A 20,492-nucleotide genomic window follows, 5' to 3' on the forward strand; every position below is an offset into this window, starting at 1 on the left:
AAATCAGTCAGTCTGCTGTTTTGCTAAGGGCAGTAAACCTGTAGAGAGCCTCTTATGAGGGCTCTGGTTGTGCTCAACTAGATTACAATGTGAAACTTTCATTTTCTGACATTTGTGTCTGTTGCCCAACAGGGCCAAATGGATGAAGAAGTGCAGGGTTTGCTACTCCAGATCCTGAGGATGACACAGCAGGGACACTGAACCTTACAGCATCTGCGAGTCTTTCCCCATCTCCAGTCTCTCCACAGGTCAGCATAAAGCAGCTCCAGCACAGCAACCTGTGGAACCAGTACCACAGAGACCTCCTCTAGAAAGCCAAATGCAACTGATCTGTGGTCAGACATAGCTGCATGCATACAATACAGTTAACTAAACTGCAGCCTTAAGGCTTGACTGATAACCAAGCAGTGAAAAAATCAAACTGTGGAGTGCCTTTATAGTTCAATGACAGCAACCTATTTGTCAGGGTTTTATGGTAGCGGAAAGTGAATGTGGATACAGAGCAGTTATTTAGAAGATAGGATCAAGTACATTGATTGTGTGATGAGCCTACTGATTTTATATAATATTGTTATAATAAAAATGAAAAACAAATTGCTCTGCTGTTGATCCTGTTCTTTGTAACTCGCTTCATGCACAAATACAACTTCTACACTGTCCTTCACATCTATTTTGGGTGATGGAAATCTGAAGTCTTAATTTGGCTGTAGCATGAGTGCATGGAAAGTTAGGCAGCTGGGCTCACGGCGGAGCTGCTACTTAAGCTGGCACATACAAAGACTCTCAAACTAGACAAAATACTCCATGAATTGTATGAATGTTTCAGTTAATTTTATTGAGAAAAAGCATATAAGGTTAATTTAAGAAGAAAAGATTCAAGAAATTCCTGAGAAAGCAAAGAGGGGAGGTCTGAAAAAGGTATGTTTGTCCCTCACCAGAAGCCTTGAAGCTCACCTCATCTCTCTGTGCATTCGTGAGGCTGCAGCTAAGAACAGCGGAGGGCCTGATTAAGGATATGTTGCTAAGATTTAAAAGTATTAGACTGGATAAAATTGGATGGCAAACTTATTGTCAGTTCAACCAAGGAGCAGAAATAAGACAGGATAACTGACATGTAAAGACAGACATGGGATAGGACAATCGATAAAGTGATGTATTTCCCTGAGCCGGGACAAATAAAGGATTTAATTTGCTGTCCAAATCCCTGGTTTTTCGAATCAATCACTGCAGAGAAGTGCTCTCTATGGAGTGAAGGGACTAAACACTCATACAGACAATGACAATCATGACATAATATGACAGTGTTAAACATTATTCACCCCAAAACAAGAGCAGCTTACATTACTGTTCACAAGTATAAGAGCTTAATCATCCTGATTTTTTGTTCAGTCATTCATTGGCATCGCAAGAAAACTCATCTTTTACAATAGGAGCATACATAAATGCACATTATATACACTCTGACACAAATGCCTGTCTCTGTAGTTACTAAGGCACTGAAGTTGGATGGGCTGGGGAAAATACAGGCATGGATATACTGAGTTTGTATGCAGAGTGGTTGTTTTTAACCCATGATGTAGTATTCATTTGAGTCTGAGCAATAATGTCCACAGGTTTATACAACACATACAGTATGTTGCCCCTAACAAACACAACACTGATATTTTTTGGTAAATGTGATGAAAATTCCCACTTTTAAGACAATAGTCTGTGTGTACACATGGCTGTCTACATGTAGATATAGTATGACTGCATTGTAGAGAATGGGAAAGGTTATACCCAGCAAGTAATTATGTTTAATAATAGGTCTATGTTTTCAACACAACTTTATAAAGCATCATATAACAAAAGTGGGATTTTGGTGCTTTGGTTATTATGGAGAAATAAAAATAGTGGATTTGTAGTTTAGGTTGCATCTTATAAATCCAGCACTGAATCATGCTTAGTGTGTATCCATTGTGCCATCACAGAGTCAGGTACTGCAGACCTGTGAACATGTAACAGTCTTTACATCCCAATGAAACATACATTTCTTCAGCTGTCACAGTAATGTCACTTCTTGCATTTTTACTGTAATAAACCACTGAATACGGAACCTGACACCTCTTATATGTTATACTGTGTCTGCACCTGATAATCAGTGACAGTTTTGTTCTGGCAATGTGCATTATATGTTCAGTGAACGACACAGGAGCAGCTCTGTGTGACTGACTGGTCAGGCAAGGCCGGGTAGACTGGAAGCACATGACAGGCATTGTAGGACATTTCGTCACTGTGCATCAAATCTCTCTGAGATTTATTGAAGTCGGGTCCTCTCGAAACAGTCCTCTCTTTAATTTCTGCTTTTTTGGTGGACAATTTTCCAGCTCTGGGATAAGTCAAGCTGTGGATTCCGGTTGGTTTGTTAGTTTCATAGCTGCATGCTGAGTTTATGACAGTTTGGTTGATCCTGCTAGCCAAAAGGCAGCAAAGTACAAGGAGATGTCTCACTCTCCTTGGTAGACTTGTCTGTGAAAAGAAAATATCAGTGATATCCTTTGTTGCAGACAAGTATCCATCCTAGATGATGAATGAATGATTTCCAAATACAGTTTTTTTCTGTGGTTTCCATGGGCACAGAATAATTCAGCACTGGAATATGGGAGAGAAAGAAGGATGACATTGTTTTAGACACAGGCTAAAGGTCAAGACAGCTATTGTGTAGCCTCATAGATACAACTGTCAAATGTCTGACAATAGATAATCTGTCTGCATTATTGAATGCAGGAATGTATTGCTCAGGTGAACAACACCCAGCTAAGATTTATTGAAAATATGCAAGGTTTTAATGAGAATCTTCATAAATATGAATATTTGTCTTTAATCCCCAATTCCATCTTAATCATCACAAATTATTTTCACAAAGTTTCACATACATTACATGCTTACCGTCCCATGCAGGTCCAGATGGCTCACTGTTTCCTCCTGACCACCTGTTTGAGGTGGAGCTCACTCTCTGCTGCAACAATAGGCAGCTCATTCTTCAGGTGATATGAGATAAGGTGACTTATGCTCTCAAATAACATGTCTTTGGTCCGGACCTTTATAGAGGAGAGCAAGAGATGGAGTGTAAGTGATTGTGTTTGCCATACAGTACTGAATGACAGTCACTGTGATCAATGTAAAGTGTTTTTTTTAATGCAGACCAATACATCGAATGAATCAGACAATAGTCAAATTAACAAATCTGCAATGAGAAACAGTGCAGCTAAAAAACTTTTCAAAAGTCATGAATTAAGTAGGATCAGTATAGTTGATGGGCGGTAAACATATTTTTGGGAAACTATTGTGGCTTGCTGCCAGACTCACCACTCCCTCGGGGTCCACTAGCAGTAGGTGTTTAGGCAGGCCACAGTGCATGCCAGTTAGCACATACTGTCCTGGGTTGGTCGTGCTCTCCCGGACGAGGAAATCTCCATCTCGGACCAGGAGTTTCTCTGCATCTCGTCGGCTCATGCGGCTGTGGTACCAGGTCTCCCTGCGGAGCTGCTCCTCATTTGGGGCCACAGGGGCTCGGCGGCGTGGAGGGCTGGGCCACTGGTCTTCCAGGACTTGCACACCTCCACCTCCAGCCTGAGCCCTGCAACCTCCAGCTGCAGCTCCGCTACTGGCCTCGTGGAGCTTCAAGGCATCCTCAAAGGGCCCTGTTGGGGACCATGAAGCAGTCCAGGAGTAAAAAATAGTGAAATCTAAAGCACTCATGTAGGGCTTATAGAGCATCAAACAGTAAAGGTTAGTAATCATTACATGGGGAACAATGAGCTTTATAAAAAGTCTTATCATACCCACATAATCAGTAAGTTAAATTACAATAAAAAGGAGCATCCCTGACCCTATAGATTCCCATATCTGCTGAAATTAATGTCTGAAGTTGGGTAAGGACCCTTCTCTGCCCACAGAAAGTGATAATAGAGTGAAACAAACTCACATGTAGCAGCAAATGAATGCTTTTTCTGTATAAAGTTGGGCCTTAGATGTTTTTCCTGTCTTGTTCCTTTGGTATAGAATTAACACACACAGGCTAACTGATCAGATAACTATAAGCAAGCTGTATGCTGTTATCAGATGTCATGTTGCATACTTTCTAGGTATTGAAGGTCAGATATTCAAACAAAGAAGTTCTTGCTGAAGTTCTTCAATCATTGGACCTTACTTGATTAAAAAGGAAAACCTCTATTTCACCAATTGAAAAATGAGAGAACTACAGTATTTTTCAAATAAAAAACACAAGTTCATCTCCACATTATCCGTATCAGAATACATCATGCCAAATCTAAGGACTTACTCATGTCAAAGAGGTCCTTCTTGGGACTGTCGGGTGCCCTGGACCCTCTGTGTCCATCGGGCCCCTGTGCCAGTGAATCCAGGTTTTCCAAACTTTGGGTGTTGACATACTGATGCTCCTCATAGTCTCTTGGTGGCTGGCCATCAGCACACAGGTAACCATCTGATGTCAGACCTGAAAAAGACAGGTGCTCTAAATATGCCACTGAATTCTAGCTGCTCGTGTAAGTGTGCAGTTACGTATGTGTATATCTTTGTGATACATTTTTTATGTGCCTTATTATGTGGCCCCCTCTAGTGGTAGAAAACCCAATTGGAGGCATTGAGTTTTGTCAGCTAAAGTGCTACAGCATACAACTACAGTATGTATACAAATTATTTCCACAAATAAGTTTCAATAATCAAGCCAGTTTCAGTATAAACTAAACCAGAGGTGTATGGTAAATGTCATAATTAAAATCCAAACAATCTTTTCACAATATAAATATCAAATATAAAATGTTAACTGCTGGCGTTTATTGGATATTTTCCCAAATGGAAACAATCTTTTTGACCCAGTTAAGTCTAATCCTTAACCATTATATCATGTGTTATTTTCATTAACTTATTATTGGGCTGTTTTAACAATTATTTCTGCATTTAGTTTTAAGCACTGCACTAATCTGTATGGTTGCAACGATTTATATGATTGTAACAATTGAGCTAAAAGGGTTGTAGTTTCATTGTGTAACCTTGTACACAATGAAACTTCTACAGTACAGTAATCTACAGTATATTCTAACTTCACTCAACATTTTCAATTGCAAATCCAATGTTTAAAATCAACAGTAAAGAGTCATACAGATAACTTCTGCAACAAAACGTACCAAACTTTCATGGTTTTGAATAAGTTAATTGGTTGTGTTAATGTCAGAAAATAATGGATTACTTCAGAATTTAAGGCCATAATGGAAATCTGTGGAAACAAATAGGCTGCAAATGCAATCCAGAAAACTTTAAAGACAACTTAAGCTTCCCTCCTATCGAAACTGACAGACAATGTGAACCACGAGTCATGGAAGGTCATCCCGATAAAAGATCCAAAGAACCTTGATGCTATCAGGATGATCCTGAGAAGTGTCCAAACACTGAGCTTCTGTCTGTGCTAGAATGTAAGTAACAACTCTCATCCAGGCCACAAAGCGCACTGATAACCGAACTTTTACCACAATAAGTCAGAAAAATCTCTAACATTTTGAGAAAGAGAGAGAGTGACACACCTACACATCTTTAAAATCCATTCAAAAGCCTTCAGTTTATTCTCTTTTAAAGCCCATTGTGTTATTAAATGATAAAATTTCATATCAACTGTTGCGAGAAATCTTCTCTTTTATAAACTGGTGTAAAAGATTACAAGTTTATTTTTTTCTAGATGTTATACCTAAGTGCTGCCACATGGTGTCTCACCTGAGTTGCTGTTTGTCTCTGTGTCCCAGTGAAGTTCATAGCAGAGCTGACCGGGAGGGTAAGATGCTTGCTCCCTTCTAACCAGTGAGCCCATCTGCAAACACACATACACACTAGAAGAACACAGGCTAAATACATTTGTATCTCTACCTGAATGAACAACTCCCTGATCTCTTGCCCCCACATAATGTAGTTTTGAGGCACTCTATTTGAAACATTAGCTACAGCATGTCACCATATTTTGAACAAGCTGCAGAGAGAGCGGTGATTTCGCTCACGCAGTAGGTAACAAAAGAGCCGAGACTCTTTATGTGATCATATCTGTCTTCGGCAATTATGGTGCAGGCACATCAGGAGGACAGTTATGGAGTATGTTTTCATGCCCCTACAGTTTAATTCTATGTAAACAATACTAAGAAGGAGCAGCAAAACATATCAGTCACCAGTTTATAAGGGAGATACGCCTGTGTCTGAGTCACACATCACTTGATAATGACCAGATGTAGCCTTAACTGTGTCTGTAATAAAGTTAGAAGGTGAAGTTGGGGATTAAACATTGCAAATGATTTGTGCATACATATTAGTGAAGGAAATACTAAGTCTAAGAGGAAAAAATTGCATAGCTAAAGCTACCGTACCAGAATCCAGTGACTCTGTAGATACAATTTTAACTTCATGTTGTTTCTAAAATCATTCCTGGAGATTCACCTGCGCTGCCGTCTTGCTCTGCGGCTGAGTGTGGATGTGACCAAGGAGGGCTCCACTGGGCCTTAGCCGCGAGTCCACCACTCCCCCAACAGGAGGCTCCTTCCCTGGGATGCTGTTGTAGTAATCGTGCTCAGAGAAGTCCTCATCCTCCCCCCACATGGGCTCCTCTGTCCTGACAGACCTTAAGAAGTTCACACAACCAGAATGTTAAGATCTAAGGGGGAAAGTAAAAAGACACTACTTCTATAATCTAAACGACAATTATGTTTATATTTATAATTATTATTTATATGTGATATTAATAGTAATAATAATGATAGGACAAGGAAATCTAGGTTCTCAAATGGATTATGTCCGATCAGATGACATCTCCATATCCGAAAGTGATCTATATAAATCTGCTGGAGATTTATATAGATCACCAGAGCTGCTTATGCTGGCAGCAGGAAGATGTTCATTTGAAACCAGAACAGAAAGACCGTCTGGAGTTCCTCCTGTGTCCTGCAGTGGCATCACTGAAACACCTGAGGTTTGGCGATAGGGTGAGAGGATCTGTAAGGATCAATATTATAAAATGGATTTCGAGGTAATACAAGAACAAATGATCACGTCTGCTTGTAATGAATAACAAAGAAATCCGAGAATTGTACAGAGGATCGGGTTTTTGTGGTGGAAAAAGTGACTAAGTGCTTTTATGTAGGATGTCTGGACAGTACAATGTCACAGTATTTATAATGTCAAAATGAGTATGATAACCAAAGAGAGCTGGTAGAATTATTCCCTAAAATATCATCTGAATTCACGAGAGCCTCTGAAGTGAATTCTCACTTCTTGTAGTGTCAACAACTGTTTGTGTACAATTGTAATGCTTTAATGTATATTAATGCTGTATTATTAGTTTTTATACTTGTTAAACTATTGTAGTAGTTTCAGTTTTAGCTTGTTTGGTTGTAGTAACATTTTTGTGAACTTTCCATGATTTATTATGACAGATGATCATCATCTTCTGACTTTTCATCTGTTTATATACAGTAAATCATGATGTTACCTCTCCATAGACGCCATGGTTTTAGGAGGACTGTGAAGGTACTGTTTGAATTGCAGCTCGAAGGCTTGGCCGATAGTACTGATGACACTCTGGGCTAAACCATCTGAACACTCCAGGATATGGCATGCTGAGAGAGACAAAAAAAGTTAGTGAGATAAAAACGTTTTTTCCAGCTTCTACATACTTTCAGGACAAAGCTCCTGGCCTTGTATTAATCCTTCTATTTTAAGATATTCTTCCCAAAACACTAAATGTTGATTTTTTTCTTTTTAACGGAGGTGATATCTTGCTCAAAATATTTGTATTTTATACCAAGAACTGTAGGTGATTTAAATGGTAAAACTATCATTGCAGTTATAATGCAGCACTGTCTGAGAAATCCATGTTTAAGACACAATAAGCTGTTGTATGTGCATGGTCATGAAACAAGTGGTGAACCTGAAAGAGAAGCTTTTCAGTACATACCTCTCTGATTCACTGGGTCTTTGGCCACATATGCAACATAATCAGGCGTGTCCTGCAACAGACAGGAGGAAAATTTGATCAGACCAGATAAATTAAACATATGTATAACTAAATTAAAGCCCTTATTGATTCTTCAGTCACATTGGAAACCAGTAAAATGCAATCCAGTCAGATACGTGGAGGGAGCCAAGATGTCCATTCCAACAACATAAAGGAGGGCAAGGAGTAATACACTTCACTCACTGTATCTCCCCCTGAGGCAAATGAGATGGACTGCATGGGATGGTGCGCTATCACCTGAAAGAGATAAGTGGATAAAACAGAGGTGGAGGTTTTCCAGTATTTTTTTTTTTTCATTTTTATTATTGATTACTGGATATATGACAACATAAATGGACCATAGGACAATGGGTCAAATGCCTCAATGAAATACAGATTAGAGTTTGACCAATACAAATTTTGGACTTAAACCCATTAAATGTAAAATGTAACCATTTTCATACCTATAATTAAAATGATTTAGTAATTTCACAGACATTAGAGAGAGTAGAAATGTCCTAAACATCATGGAGCACTGACATGCTTCAGTAAAACACATACTTATGGATTCCTTTCATCAATTAACTCATGACCAACCACACCTACGGTATCTATTGAGGAAAGTGTTGGATACATTTGGCTACATTTGGAGAAGTTAACTAAAAATATGGCAAAATAATATTTTTTTCACAAATATATGATTGTTAATTTAGTTGTAGTCACAGAAGAAACATACATATTGGCAGTGGACAGTGACATTTGGCTACTGGAAAGATCTATCAGTCTAATGATTACAGATCAACTTTAGCATCATACCTGTCGTGTGGTGGGGATGAGCAGACAGAGGCCGTCTATGGATATATTGACTGCGATGCTCATTCCTGCGAAGCGCAGGTTACTCTTCCCCATGATGGACTGGAGAGCTTTGTTCAGGGCCTGCATGACAAAGATACAGTTGAAATTCTGAACTACAGTCACAAAATTAAACCACAGTTGTACTTAGGAAATGTCACATATACTGTATTTGTCATGAGAGAAAACCTGCTTAAACCTGCTTAGAGCAACAGATGTCCTGTTTTATCGTATCAAAAAGATTCACAAAGCATCACACGAGAAGTTATTTCTACCAAGCTGACACTCTTACACAGTCTTAAGTTTCTTACAATTATTGCTCTGCTCTGTGTCATAAGTTCTATACAGATTACTTGCAAATATGACAATGAAACAATGAAACATGCACAGTAGGATTATAAGTTTACTATTGACCTTCTTCCTCCAAGCCCCCTTTCCGCCTGGCACAGCATCACAGAGCCTGTTGATAGCTTCCCTAATTACAGAAATGAAAAAAGGTCAGAGGTCAAACCATAGTGGGACACTGATGTAACAAGGAAACATTTATGATCTAAAACTTATGTGGAATAATGTTGACTGTGTACCCAAATATTAACAACCCAGCAACAACAATAAGTATTGTAAGTATAACTGTTTTAAAGGTTAAGCCTGGTGTCCAGAGCTACACAAAACTGCTGCATCACAATAATGGAAAAACCTGAGGTTAAACATGAACAGAAGCTTTGTGTTCCCTCCCTTAGGCTAAGGTTATAGGTCAAAGTGTAAAGGTCAAGAAAAGGTTTCCAGCAGGACAGTTCACAAGCACTAAACAGGCCTTGGTTACCGCTGATGTTAAAGATCATACACAGAAAACAATGACAGTCATCACCAGTGATTGTTTATGAAGTTCCTGTTTACTCCCTTTTAAATTAGGGAAGAGGAAAATAAAGTAGGGTTTGTGCAATTCCACATCTTCTTCTGCAGCTTCAAGGCATCACTATTCTCAGTGCAATTCTCTCTGCTGATATGATACAGCTTTGCAGTGTGGTTGTGAAAACTCCCAGGAATGACAGCCTAATGGGCGTTTAAGGCATCTGTCCCCTGTGTGTCTGATGGCAGGAGTAAGGCATAATGTGAATTTGAGGCTGGAGCTCATGCTCTCACTGCCAGGGGACGGTGGGGACGGCAGTCGAGAACCCAGTTGCCCCTATCGAGTGTCTCGTAAATATTTAAAAAGCAGCGTCCCAGGCCCCATCTCGAGTAAAGGTCTTCTCAGGGATTTTTGAAAAACAACATAATAGTTGGAATGACTCATGCTGATGGGCAAAGGGGGGAGGAAATGGGCTGTTGTTATTGTTTTTGTCTGCAGTTTCTGCCATAAAATGCTGGGCCTCGTTATCACTTATGTTGCTGTTTCACACTATGACACAGAGAGCACTGTTGATAGGATGTACCTTCTGTAACATCCAGGAGCTGAAGTGCATTTTTGAAATTCTGACAACCACTGAATGATTTGTTGTAGTTTTCCAGGACAAAATTAACTTTTCAACAAGTCTGTAAACTAAACAACACAAAAGGACGGTTCTAGATGCATAGGCTTTTACTTTAAATTGCTGATTTTGAATTGCATCCAGGCTGTGTTTACAATAATTCACACACATTGAAATATCCTGTGAAGCTAGATTGACTGAGACAATCAATCATTGATCTTTGGCCTTGTGGGACAGATGGGCAGTGCCATGTTCCCCAGGGAGCCAGAGACCCAGGCCTCATGTCGTTAGCAAAAAACTGAAAATATTGGACATCTTTTTTAAAAGCTTTTTAAAGCAGACATTGATAAACTGCCTCACCCAAGCTGCTGGATAGAAAAAGCGAATTTGACTGAGGGAAAGTGCAAAACAGTCCAAATACAAAATCTGTTCATCATCAGTGCACCAAAACAATCGTAACTAAGTTGATGTCATACAATCAGTCATACTGCAGCTGAGCCATATGCAGGGTTAGGCTATGTGCTACAGTCAGTATGGTGTCTCCATTTGCTAATGTTTTGATTTGATGTTTTGTTTAGAACACCCCCCCCCCCCCCCTTCTCAAGAAGTTACAGCCGCAGACATTATCCAGCAGGAGGCATTCATGGGGACCACTGCAGCTTTCCATAGTCATTAGCAAACATCATCAATAATAGATCTCTCTCTCTCTATCACTCCATCTCAGCTGCCTCCTCCCCCCTGCACTTAAGCCTTGGTGGGCTCAGATTACTGCCGATCGATTGTGGAGGAGAGAGAGTGAGGAGGAGTGCACTTCTCCCATGCTTTTATAACAATAACATCACGTGTACGGCAAAAAAACACAACAGCACAGACATACAGAACGCATACCATATTGCTGCCATTGTGCACCTTGTGACTTTAGTATTGATTTAATTTTTTTAATATTTGAATTGGCAGTACATTTCCACAGGAACTGACTGAGCAGGTTTTGGTGAGATGACTAGAAAAGTTGTGTTGCTGTCAATTAAAAAACAAGAAAGTTTTCCTACATTCCCCAAATGTTAGCTGCAGGTGTGACTATATTTTTTAAGCTTATTACAACAAAAGGAACATACTTTACATATGCCTCACACCACACTGACTTCCTGATAATGTGAACATGAAAATCTAAAATATCCACTCCTACTCTACACTATGTACCAGCCCAGAACTGACACACAACTGAAAGCAATTTGACATCTTAGATCAAATTCTTCTGACTCACTGCCATCAAGTGAGTTGTTTACCAGCTTACCTAGTCACCTGGGTCCGCGTGTTGAAGTCCAGGGAGCGCATTGACTTCAACACTTCAATGCAGCCCATGTACTGCAAAGACAAACACACAAAACAAGAAAAATGTTAAAATATGTTTTAAAATCTGGCTATGGACAGGTGAACTTGTCATTTATTCAAAAATTAGAGATTCACTATCTCAAATGTGGACTAATTTCAACAACATATGCTCCCTCCCCTCCCCCTCCCCTTCCAAGCATGTAGGAGAACCTATGGTGGTCATGAAACACGAAACGCCCTCTCTTGTGCCAGTGTTTGGTTTGTCCGTTCTGAGCTACTATAAAAACATGGCGGGACAACATGGCGGGCTCCATGGAAGAGGACCCGCTCCCTATGTAGATATAAAGGGCTCATTCTAAGGTAACAAAAACACAACAATTCTTATTTTCAGGTGATTATACACTAATTAAAACATACTTATGAATATTATATATAATTTCTGCCAAGTCTGTTCTGCTAGATGCCACTAAATTCTACACAGTGCACTTTTAAAAAGTATTAAAACTTTCTATTTTCACTTTAAATATTTATAGAAAATGCTGCATATGCAGTAAAAAGTTTCAGTGGCATTGCAGTTCTTCTTCTTCTTCAAAAAAAGACATTTCTGGAGAGTGTAATATATTGTTGTCTATTGGCAACAATGACTATTTACAACAATTTAAAACAAGCATCACAATCTGACCGACATCCACATATAGGGCATTTAAGTGTACTCCAGTGGCTAGCAGCCAGCTGAGCAGCTTCATAATGGCTGTCAGGTTGGGGTGCTAATGGCACCTTGACTAGATTAGTAGCACTCAGAGCTCCCAATCATAGACAAACTGTAGCCTCCTAGGCCTCTGGGGGGATGCTATGAGTGAGTGTGTTTGTGTATACAGTCAATGCATATGAGAATGTCCTGTACTTATTTGCAATATCTTTGGAATTTACATGATAAGATGTAGTGATGAGTAAAACCTGACTACACATTTCTGTAAATATCATTATTAAATAAATATAATATAAATATAATACCTATACAGTAAAATTATGTATAATGAAACATCTATATATTGTACTGTACATCTGTCCAGAAACAACTAATGAAAACCTTCTGTCTCACTATGTAACATTAACAGTGTTCATTAATGTACCTTGTCTCTGTACGTAAACACAGTGAATAAACTGATTCACTAGAATAAAGAGTAATTATTACACTTTATTTTAGTGAGAAGCAATATTAGGACTTGTCCATTAATGCTGATTACCGTCACTGGATTGGAATTTGTTTTCTTTGAGTGTTTATATCTATCATTTGATCGCTGCCCAAGTGCTTGGTCTGCTTGAAAAGACATCCCAAAACTCATCTTAAATCTTATACAAATCTTGTGATATAAAACACTTCAGCGATCTTACAAACTCTTTATGAAAATAATATGGTGCTACATAATTCATATCCTGTCCATCCAATAAGTACTTTAGCTCAGTCAATGTCATATTTAGTGTAGTTTTCAGGTTTGTTACTGTGATTGCAACCGACAGCAGACAGACCACACAGCAGCCACACAAACACAGAGAGCGATAGAGAGCAGCCTTTGAGCCTGAGAGCTTAATGAGCTTTCTAACCAGATTTGGAGACGGGGGAAGTCTTCCATCAGGAAAATTGTCTCTCTTTTTTCTTTCCCTCTCTCTGCCAATGCCTCCATTGTCACACACTCATCTGCTGATGCAACGCATCCCGTCTTCTATCACCCTATCTGCACTCCTATCCTTTTGGCCAAGTCTGTAGCGTGCTATTTCTTATGGCTGCAGGGACTTTGACTTTCCAAGAAGCATTCTTCAGAAATTTAATAACACTGGCATCCACTTTCAAACTTTCCTCCAAGAGCTATGTTAAAGTTTATGTATTATCGCTGTCAGCTCTGCAGAACATATCCAATTTCCATTTTACCAATAATGTACTGTTAATGTAGGTCAGACCAAGACACATATATGTTCTGAATAGTGTAGACAGTGAATTATTCTGTTATTTTTTTCAAGTTCAGTAGCCTACAGCCTAAAGCGATACATTTTCCACATTGTGGAAAGTTAAGTTTCTTCTAATTTCACACTTTTGTGCACTCATCCCAGCATATTGTGGCACATGCTACAATACACTGAGCTACTCATCTACTGCATGCTAGGAGAACTTTCTGGAAACTGCACCGATAGCAACAGAAAATTACATTACAGTTTACAGATTTTGTAATTTGACGGGCAAATACTGTGCAGCAGATTGTACGGTAACAGTAAAAAATGATAGCAGTCTGGTTTTGATACAGCTCTCTAAATGATAACTGCTTTGGCAGCTGCAGTGCTTTGTCTGATTGTTGCTGCAGTGTCCTGGCTGTGGAAGACGGCAGATGCTGGCCAGATACAGAGCCTGACACGGCTGCGTGGACAGAGAGAAAGTGCAAAGGGGGAAACTGGAGAATCATATATGTGTCTTTCCCAGCAGAGAGGTGTTTGTGTGTTGGTGCATCTGTATTTGAGTGAGGGAGAAAGAGACGCTGAAACAGAAATAGAGAGAGAAAGAGAGAGCTGTGCACTATGGTAGGTGATTAAAAATGGCACAGCACAGCAGAAATCTACTGTCACTTTGACACTAATACATGCTGCAAGTACTCCTCCCTGCATAGATTCACCACTGAATCACACATGTAGTATAGCTTCAACTGCCATGAAATAGATTTCAAGCATTAGTTCACATAGGTCATCTAAAATGATTGCTAATTGACAACAATAAGCTGTTAAAAGCTTGGCAATTAACTGAGATATCAATCAAATATGAGAGGAGCACTTGTGTAAGGAAAGCCTTGCATGGTGATGAGAGCTCCTACGTACTCATCACTGATCCCAGATGGACCCCTCCCATACCGGTCCAACCGTCCTCCTCCTCCACATCACATGATGCTGACTGTGATTAAATGTAATTGAATATAGGAATGAATGGTGCCTGTATAATGCCATTAGAAAGCGTGCTTGGGCCTCAGACTGGGTTAATCAAGAGCCATGTCATTAGTTTGAGGAGGAGGAGAGGGGAGAAGAGCAGTCCAAGAGGGGCGGAGGTGAACAGGCGTGGGGGATTACTAAGGGGAGATCATTGACATTGACGTCAAGCAGTCTGCTTGGTATGGTAACCCTTTGTAAACACAAATCAGTAATACACACCGATAGATATATCTTTTAAGTATACAAAATTTTTTCAGTTATAATCACTGTCATCGTTTTGGTGGGACACCCCAACACTTTTCTGTATCTTATTTATGATAAAAACACAAAGAGTTTACGTAATATTTGAACAAATATTCTGAATTAAGATAATTTAATTATATTATGTAATTATATTATAATGGCAAGACTAATTAGAAGATTAAGATTCACTGTGCTGAAGAATTGTAAATACATTTTTATAGATAAAATCTTTTGGTCTTGTTCCACCCATGAATGTAAACAATCCTGAACCCACACAAAGAACACCACTCCCACAAGCTTACAGTGGGAGCTTACAATCAGATGTGTTACAAACACTATGAATACAGATGGTTATTGCTCTAAGTATAGTATGATGCATTCAACCTATGGTAAACAATGCTGTAGAATATCAATCCATACTTCAGTCTGTACACATAATTTCATGGTTTATCTCTCTCTACTATGACGCCTGTGTGCTCTCCTGACGCAGTCTCCCAACCAGCCACACCAAGCCATCTATCTGGATTAAATTATGTATTCCCCAGCCCTCGCCACATGAGCTGCATAACAAACTGCCTGGCACCGTGGTGTCCTTTTGTTTCCCACCCAGATAGTGAAGCCTTTAAATGGGGTCGTTAATATTATGTGATTGGCTGTTTTCTGTGAGGAGGCAGTTGTTGTGAGCGCCGGAAAAAGAAAAGTTAGTTGTGCACATTTTCAAAACAAGGTGGCCTGTAAGAGAGCAAAGTGACTCACCCTGACAATATAAGAGGCCCCTGGTCCTGCAATCTTCTTGTCAGGGTGCAGCCAGCCTTGGGAGGGTTTGTGGATGAAGCTGCCCTTCTGGTTGAAGTCCTCTCCCCCCAGCCACATGCCTTCCACCCTTGTCCTGCGGTTCATTCCTGATCTGGAGCTGCTGGAACCGCCAGGGCTCGCCATTGCCTCTGTGGCCCCAAATCCATGCCCCCCTGGACTGGCAGAGTTTGCTACTGCTCTCTGCCCGCGAATGGCCTGTAGGGAACAGGGGGTGACACACACAGGGTCACAGGAGTTAAGCACCGCTGCTAAACTGGCTACTGGGCCACTAGCTGAGATTACACCACTGGGCATGTGTGATGATGAAGAAGAGGTGTGGGAAGGAGCTGCTGCTGCCTTGCCCGAGTCCTTGCTAGAGCTGGAGCTGGAGCTGGAGTTGGATGGGCTCCGGCTGAGCAGGGAGTTGGAGAACTTCCACTGGGGCATCTTAGGAATGAGCATGCAGAAGGTCGTGGTGGCATCCTGTTCTCCATCCAGGCAAGGGGAGTCGGCCAGGGCTGTAGCCCCAGCAGAGGAGGAGGACCTGGCACTGGGATCCAGAGGAGGCAGGGGAGGCAGAGGAAGGCTTGGGGTGGAGGAGGGGACCACCGGTGTGGCCACAACTTTGCCGCTCATGGCTAAGCTCTGCATCAGGTCGTCAGAGGAGGTCACAGACTCGTTGCGAAAGCGGCCATACTTTGGCTTAAGGAGCATGCCCGGAGGAGCCGCCTGAAGCAGGAGCTGAGAGGGGGGGATAACTGCCAGAGGATGAGGGGGGAAAGGGGAAAGGGGGAAGGGGGAGGGGGAAAGGTGTAATGGAAGAGGAGGCAAAAACTGGAGAGAAAATCTTCCAGGCGGAGTCCTATATCCCTGTCAAAGTCAACTGAATGCTGTCTGGTCCTCTCCCGTTCACACACACGCACACACACTGTCCCACTCTCATGCCGCTCTCCTCTCTATCTGAGCTGGCCTGCTTCCTTTCACTGCCTTAGGCAAGCTCGCTCGTATGCTCCCAGTGTGTCTCTCTCTCTCTCCCTCTTTGGATGATGTCATTGAGTCTATCAGCCCTGCCCTGCTCAGCTGCTCTCAGGCTGTATTAGCTAAAACACATCTGCCTGAACCACCCTGCACACACACACACACACACACACACAAAGCAGCTATTTCTTCTTGTATAAAGACTATTAAGCAAATTAACAATCTGCGTCAGTGCACATTATCTTTTGGCTAGAATAGGAATAATATCTCAAACCACTCACACATAGACAGACAAGTTATTTGGTTCCTCAAAGAAAAGTCAACACTCTTTTCTCTCTTTTTTTTTATCTCGCTCTCTTTCAAGATGATATGTATGATTAGTAGTCTTGTAATTATCTATCTATGTATCTATTTTGTTGTCTTGTGTAAAACATAACAATTCATATCAAATCATCTCAATAATGTAACATTAAAATCCGTGTTAATAAAGCTTATTTGAATTGAAAGCTAAACATCTGCAGAATAAGCAAGCATTACTGGCTTCCAGCAAGGACCTGGTTGCCCAGTACTTGATTCCCTCTATCATTATATTTTGTATTTTTCATCTATCAATGCATTTTGCTAATTTGTAATAAGCATCTGGCATAATGAGTCTTATTAAGGGAATGTTGTTCATGTGTAGAAAACTGAACTGAAAATGCATACAACGATATTTCTACTCTGGAAAAACAGAAAGAGGCTGATAGGGTTGTGTTGAAACCCAAAACAGAATATTAACTGAAGATTTGATAGTGAAGGTGAATAAATGCAGGCAAGAGCCTCATCCAATTAGTTAAAGTGTATTTTGTGTAAGTCGATGTGTGTGTGTGTGTGTGTGTGTGTGTGTGTGTGTGTGTGTGTGTGTGTGTGTGTGTGTGTGTGTGTGTGTGTAATTCCATTTGCCCTGGCAATAGACGGACGAAAACTTGATAAAGGAAACAAAGCAGCCACACTCATAAGGGACTACATTTCTGAAAACATCCACCCTATCCCATCTGCCTGAGTTCTCTTCTCAATTCCCCTCCCATCCGACTCCCCAGAGAGCAATCAGCCATCTCAGCACGATCCTTTTAGCTCCCTACTTCTTTTACCCTCGTTCGTGCCTTTCCCCCACTCCCTGTTGAATCATTTTAACTCTCGCTTCTTATCCACTATTTAACAATGATATTTTCCCACCTCACCCAAAAGTAATGTACTGTATGCAACAGCATTCAGGATTCATGGTGTGAAACACAAAGTGGGTTAAGCAGGGATTTACACTGCAAATCTTTTCTTCTTTTTTTGTGGTGGTCAAATCATGCACACAGGTGAGAGTGAATACAGTGTATTAAAAAAAAGATGGCTAATGTATTTTATTGTGTCACGAATGATCCAAAAGATTATTTTTTTGGGACAACAAAGAAAAAAGAATCCTCAATGGTTAAAAAACAAGCAGCTGCAAAATACAAATAGATGTGAATGATGTCTGCACTGATTGTGAAATAAGCCAATAGTCAGGGTCATCTGTTACGCAAAAAGAGGGGTAATCAACTGACTAAATAAAGCCACCCACACACACACACAAGGAAAAGCTCATTATGTTCCTGTCAAACGAGGTAAATTGCTTAAATTCAATCAAGCAAATCATTTCGATTTGTTTACTCCCATAATCAGTTTAGACAGTAGTGTAAGAGAGGAGCATCATGTTCTCCGTCCAACAAAATGTGACTCCAGAAACAACACATTACACAAACTGTAATTCATACAACATGATCCTGACCGAAATGTGTACCGCTATAACAAATGCCACTGAAATGACAAAGTTGGTGTATTAAAACTTATTCAGAAAGGCATGGCAGGAGGCTTACCTATATGTCAGGCTCTGAGGAGAAAGGGGATGAAAATAAGATCCAGCCCAGTGAACATCCAATGACTTTTATCACACATAAGCAATGTGTATGGTTCAATTATAGTAGTATTTAGCAGCTGCAGCTATTGGTTGAGAGAACTGTTTCCTATCACTGGTCAGGAGTCCATTTTAGAACAAACCATACACACGGTTACACACACACACACAAACCACCATCAGAAACCGTATGACACCACTACTGCCACCCCACCTTCTTCCAAACAGCCAATCACTTCTTGTTAGTTTGCTACAGAGTATAAAAAGTTACTGATAAACCAGATGTAATCGATACATGCACCGTCCTCAGTATGTTCTGTCCCTTTTTTTTCTGTCACATGACAAATGACTGCACTGACGACATAATGCACACATAAGTAAAATATACAAGAATTAATTAAAACCAAATTAATTAAAAGTGTTTTTAAAATAGATGTAATAACAATCATTACAAAGATTGCACTAGGCTTGATTGGACATTAATGCGTTACTTAATTGCATGTGATGTTACACTGCAGTTTCAAACACTCAACAATAATGTGTTTCTCTGTGTGTGAAGAGTTAACATATTTACCTCCTCACTTTGGTATTTTGCATATACAAGTGGAACAAATCATGCTGTGAATACACCACCACTCATTAGCAGCCATTACCCTGACAACAGCGATTACAACTAAGAACAACAACACGGTTTGCTTGCAGCACAGGACCTCAAAACAATACTGTTCGGTTAAAATGTAAAGAGAGTTTATTTTTTAATGTACTAACAAATTATTGACTGAGAAAGTAACATATTTACCCTGTGTAAGGCCAACAAAAATATACCAGGTGACTGATGCATTTTTCAATGCATATTATTGAGTAGCAGTAACAGGACTTGTCATAGCAGGAAAGCACAGGTGTCATTAATAACGTTAACGATGGCTCAGCTCTATTCCTCTATTCAAGTGTCCCAGTGAGTCATGACAGTATGACAGTGGAGCCAACATGCACCAAAACAAGACAATAAAACCGTCTGGTCACTCCAGTCCCTGGATTATCCAGAGTGAAATCCCAGAGATGAAAAATGTCACTTGTAGTCTATCTAATAAAAGTATAATTGAATACATTATTCAATAAATAAGTGAAATAGCTTAAATCAGTTATAAAGTGTTCATTCCTTTGCCTCAAATCAGCCAACAACACAGGCCTGTATGTTTTCTATTAAAGATATAATTATCAATTATTTGGTAGCAAAATAAACTTAAAATGAAGCTATTTTATTTTAGGTATAACTTGGATTGGCAACAAGAGTGACAACAACTTTCAAACATTAAAATGCTACATTTTTCTGTAGGCTTGAATAGATTTTCAAGCAGACATTTCCAACCATGATTTGCAAACTACCTAATGTTTTAGCTTTGTATGTCTGGTGCCCTCTTTTAAATGGAGGGATATGTCATTGTCAAAAGTCATGTTTTAATTACAAATTTCACTAACAAGTATCCTTATTCCACTTTACTGCTGCTTCAATTTTACCTCTACCTCCTACGTCAGGCTCGAGCGACGTCAAGCTCGAGCACCCTTGCGTCGACAAAACAGACGCAACGTGGCAGAGAAAATAAATAACCAAGAGCTCTCGTTGAGCACCTATTTTCGGTTTTAGTAAAGTCCTGTGATTGACCAGAAACGTTTTCAAATACATCAGATATCTTATATTCAAACACCCAAGTAAGATACCAACAGTTAAGATACTAGCTGAAATTTACGTTTTTGCCATAAGCATCCCTGCTGAAACACACCCACTGCTGCAAACCGTGCTTCCTCATTGGGTTGTAGTTTCAATGCTTAGTGGGTCATCTTCCCAAACATAGACGATCTTACGGGGGAGGGCGGGCCGCCTCGGCCAATCCGGGGCCTG

General features: G+C 40.2%; 2 protein-coding genes across 6 annotated transcripts in view; one reads left to right on the forward strand and one right to left on the reverse strand.

The window, feature by feature from the left end:
* Positions 1-1,034, forward strand: part of ankrd24 (ankyrin repeat domain 24) — a 15,813-nt gene extending 14,779 nt beyond the window's left edge. Inside the window, exon 23 of the mRNA XM_067597117.1 lies at positions 133-1,034. Coding sequence (XP_067453218.1) covers positions 133-201 — 69 coding nt within the window. The 3' untranslated portion in view covers positions 202-1,034. The remainder of the gene's footprint in view (positions 1-132) is intronic.
* On the reverse strand, positions 810-20,416 carry shc2 (SHC (Src homology 2 domain containing) transforming protein 2). Of its 5 annotated transcripts, none has more exons than XM_067597112.1 (15): positions 18,555-20,416; positions 15,652-16,448; positions 11,645-11,715; positions 9,296-9,356; positions 8,846-8,965; positions 8,234-8,287; positions 7,991-8,042; positions 7,526-7,652; positions 6,478-6,658; positions 5,770-5,863; positions 4,325-4,498; positions 3,968-4,033; positions 3,349-3,683; positions 2,929-3,080; positions 810-2,508 (listed from the first exon to the last, which is right to left on the reverse strand). In XM_067597112.1, the coding sequence occupies exons 2-14, from the start codon at positions 16,402-16,404 to the stop codon at positions 2,952-2,954; spliced, it is 2,217 nt and encodes a 738-aa protein (XP_067453213.1). In that variant the 5' UTR covers positions 16,405-16,448; positions 18,555-20,416; the 3' UTR covers positions 810-2,508; positions 2,929-2,951. The 5 variants fall into 5 exon arrangements, with proteins under 5 accessions (XP_067453213.1, XP_067453211.1, XP_067453215.1 ...); XM_067597110.1 differs by having other exon boundaries at positions 810-2,631; positions 18,555-20,149; XM_067597114.1 differs by having other exon boundaries at positions 810-2,631; positions 15,652-15,906; positions 18,555-20,140.
* Positions 20,417-20,492: the final 76 nt, after the last annotated feature.

Source organism: Thunnus thynnus, chromosome 8, assembly GCF_963924715.1.
Source record: "Thunnus thynnus chromosome 8, fThuThy2.1, whole genome shotgun sequence".
In the NCBI taxonomy this organism is placed as follows: domain Eukaryota; kingdom Metazoa; phylum Chordata; class Actinopteri; order Scombriformes; family Scombridae; genus Thunnus; species Thunnus thynnus.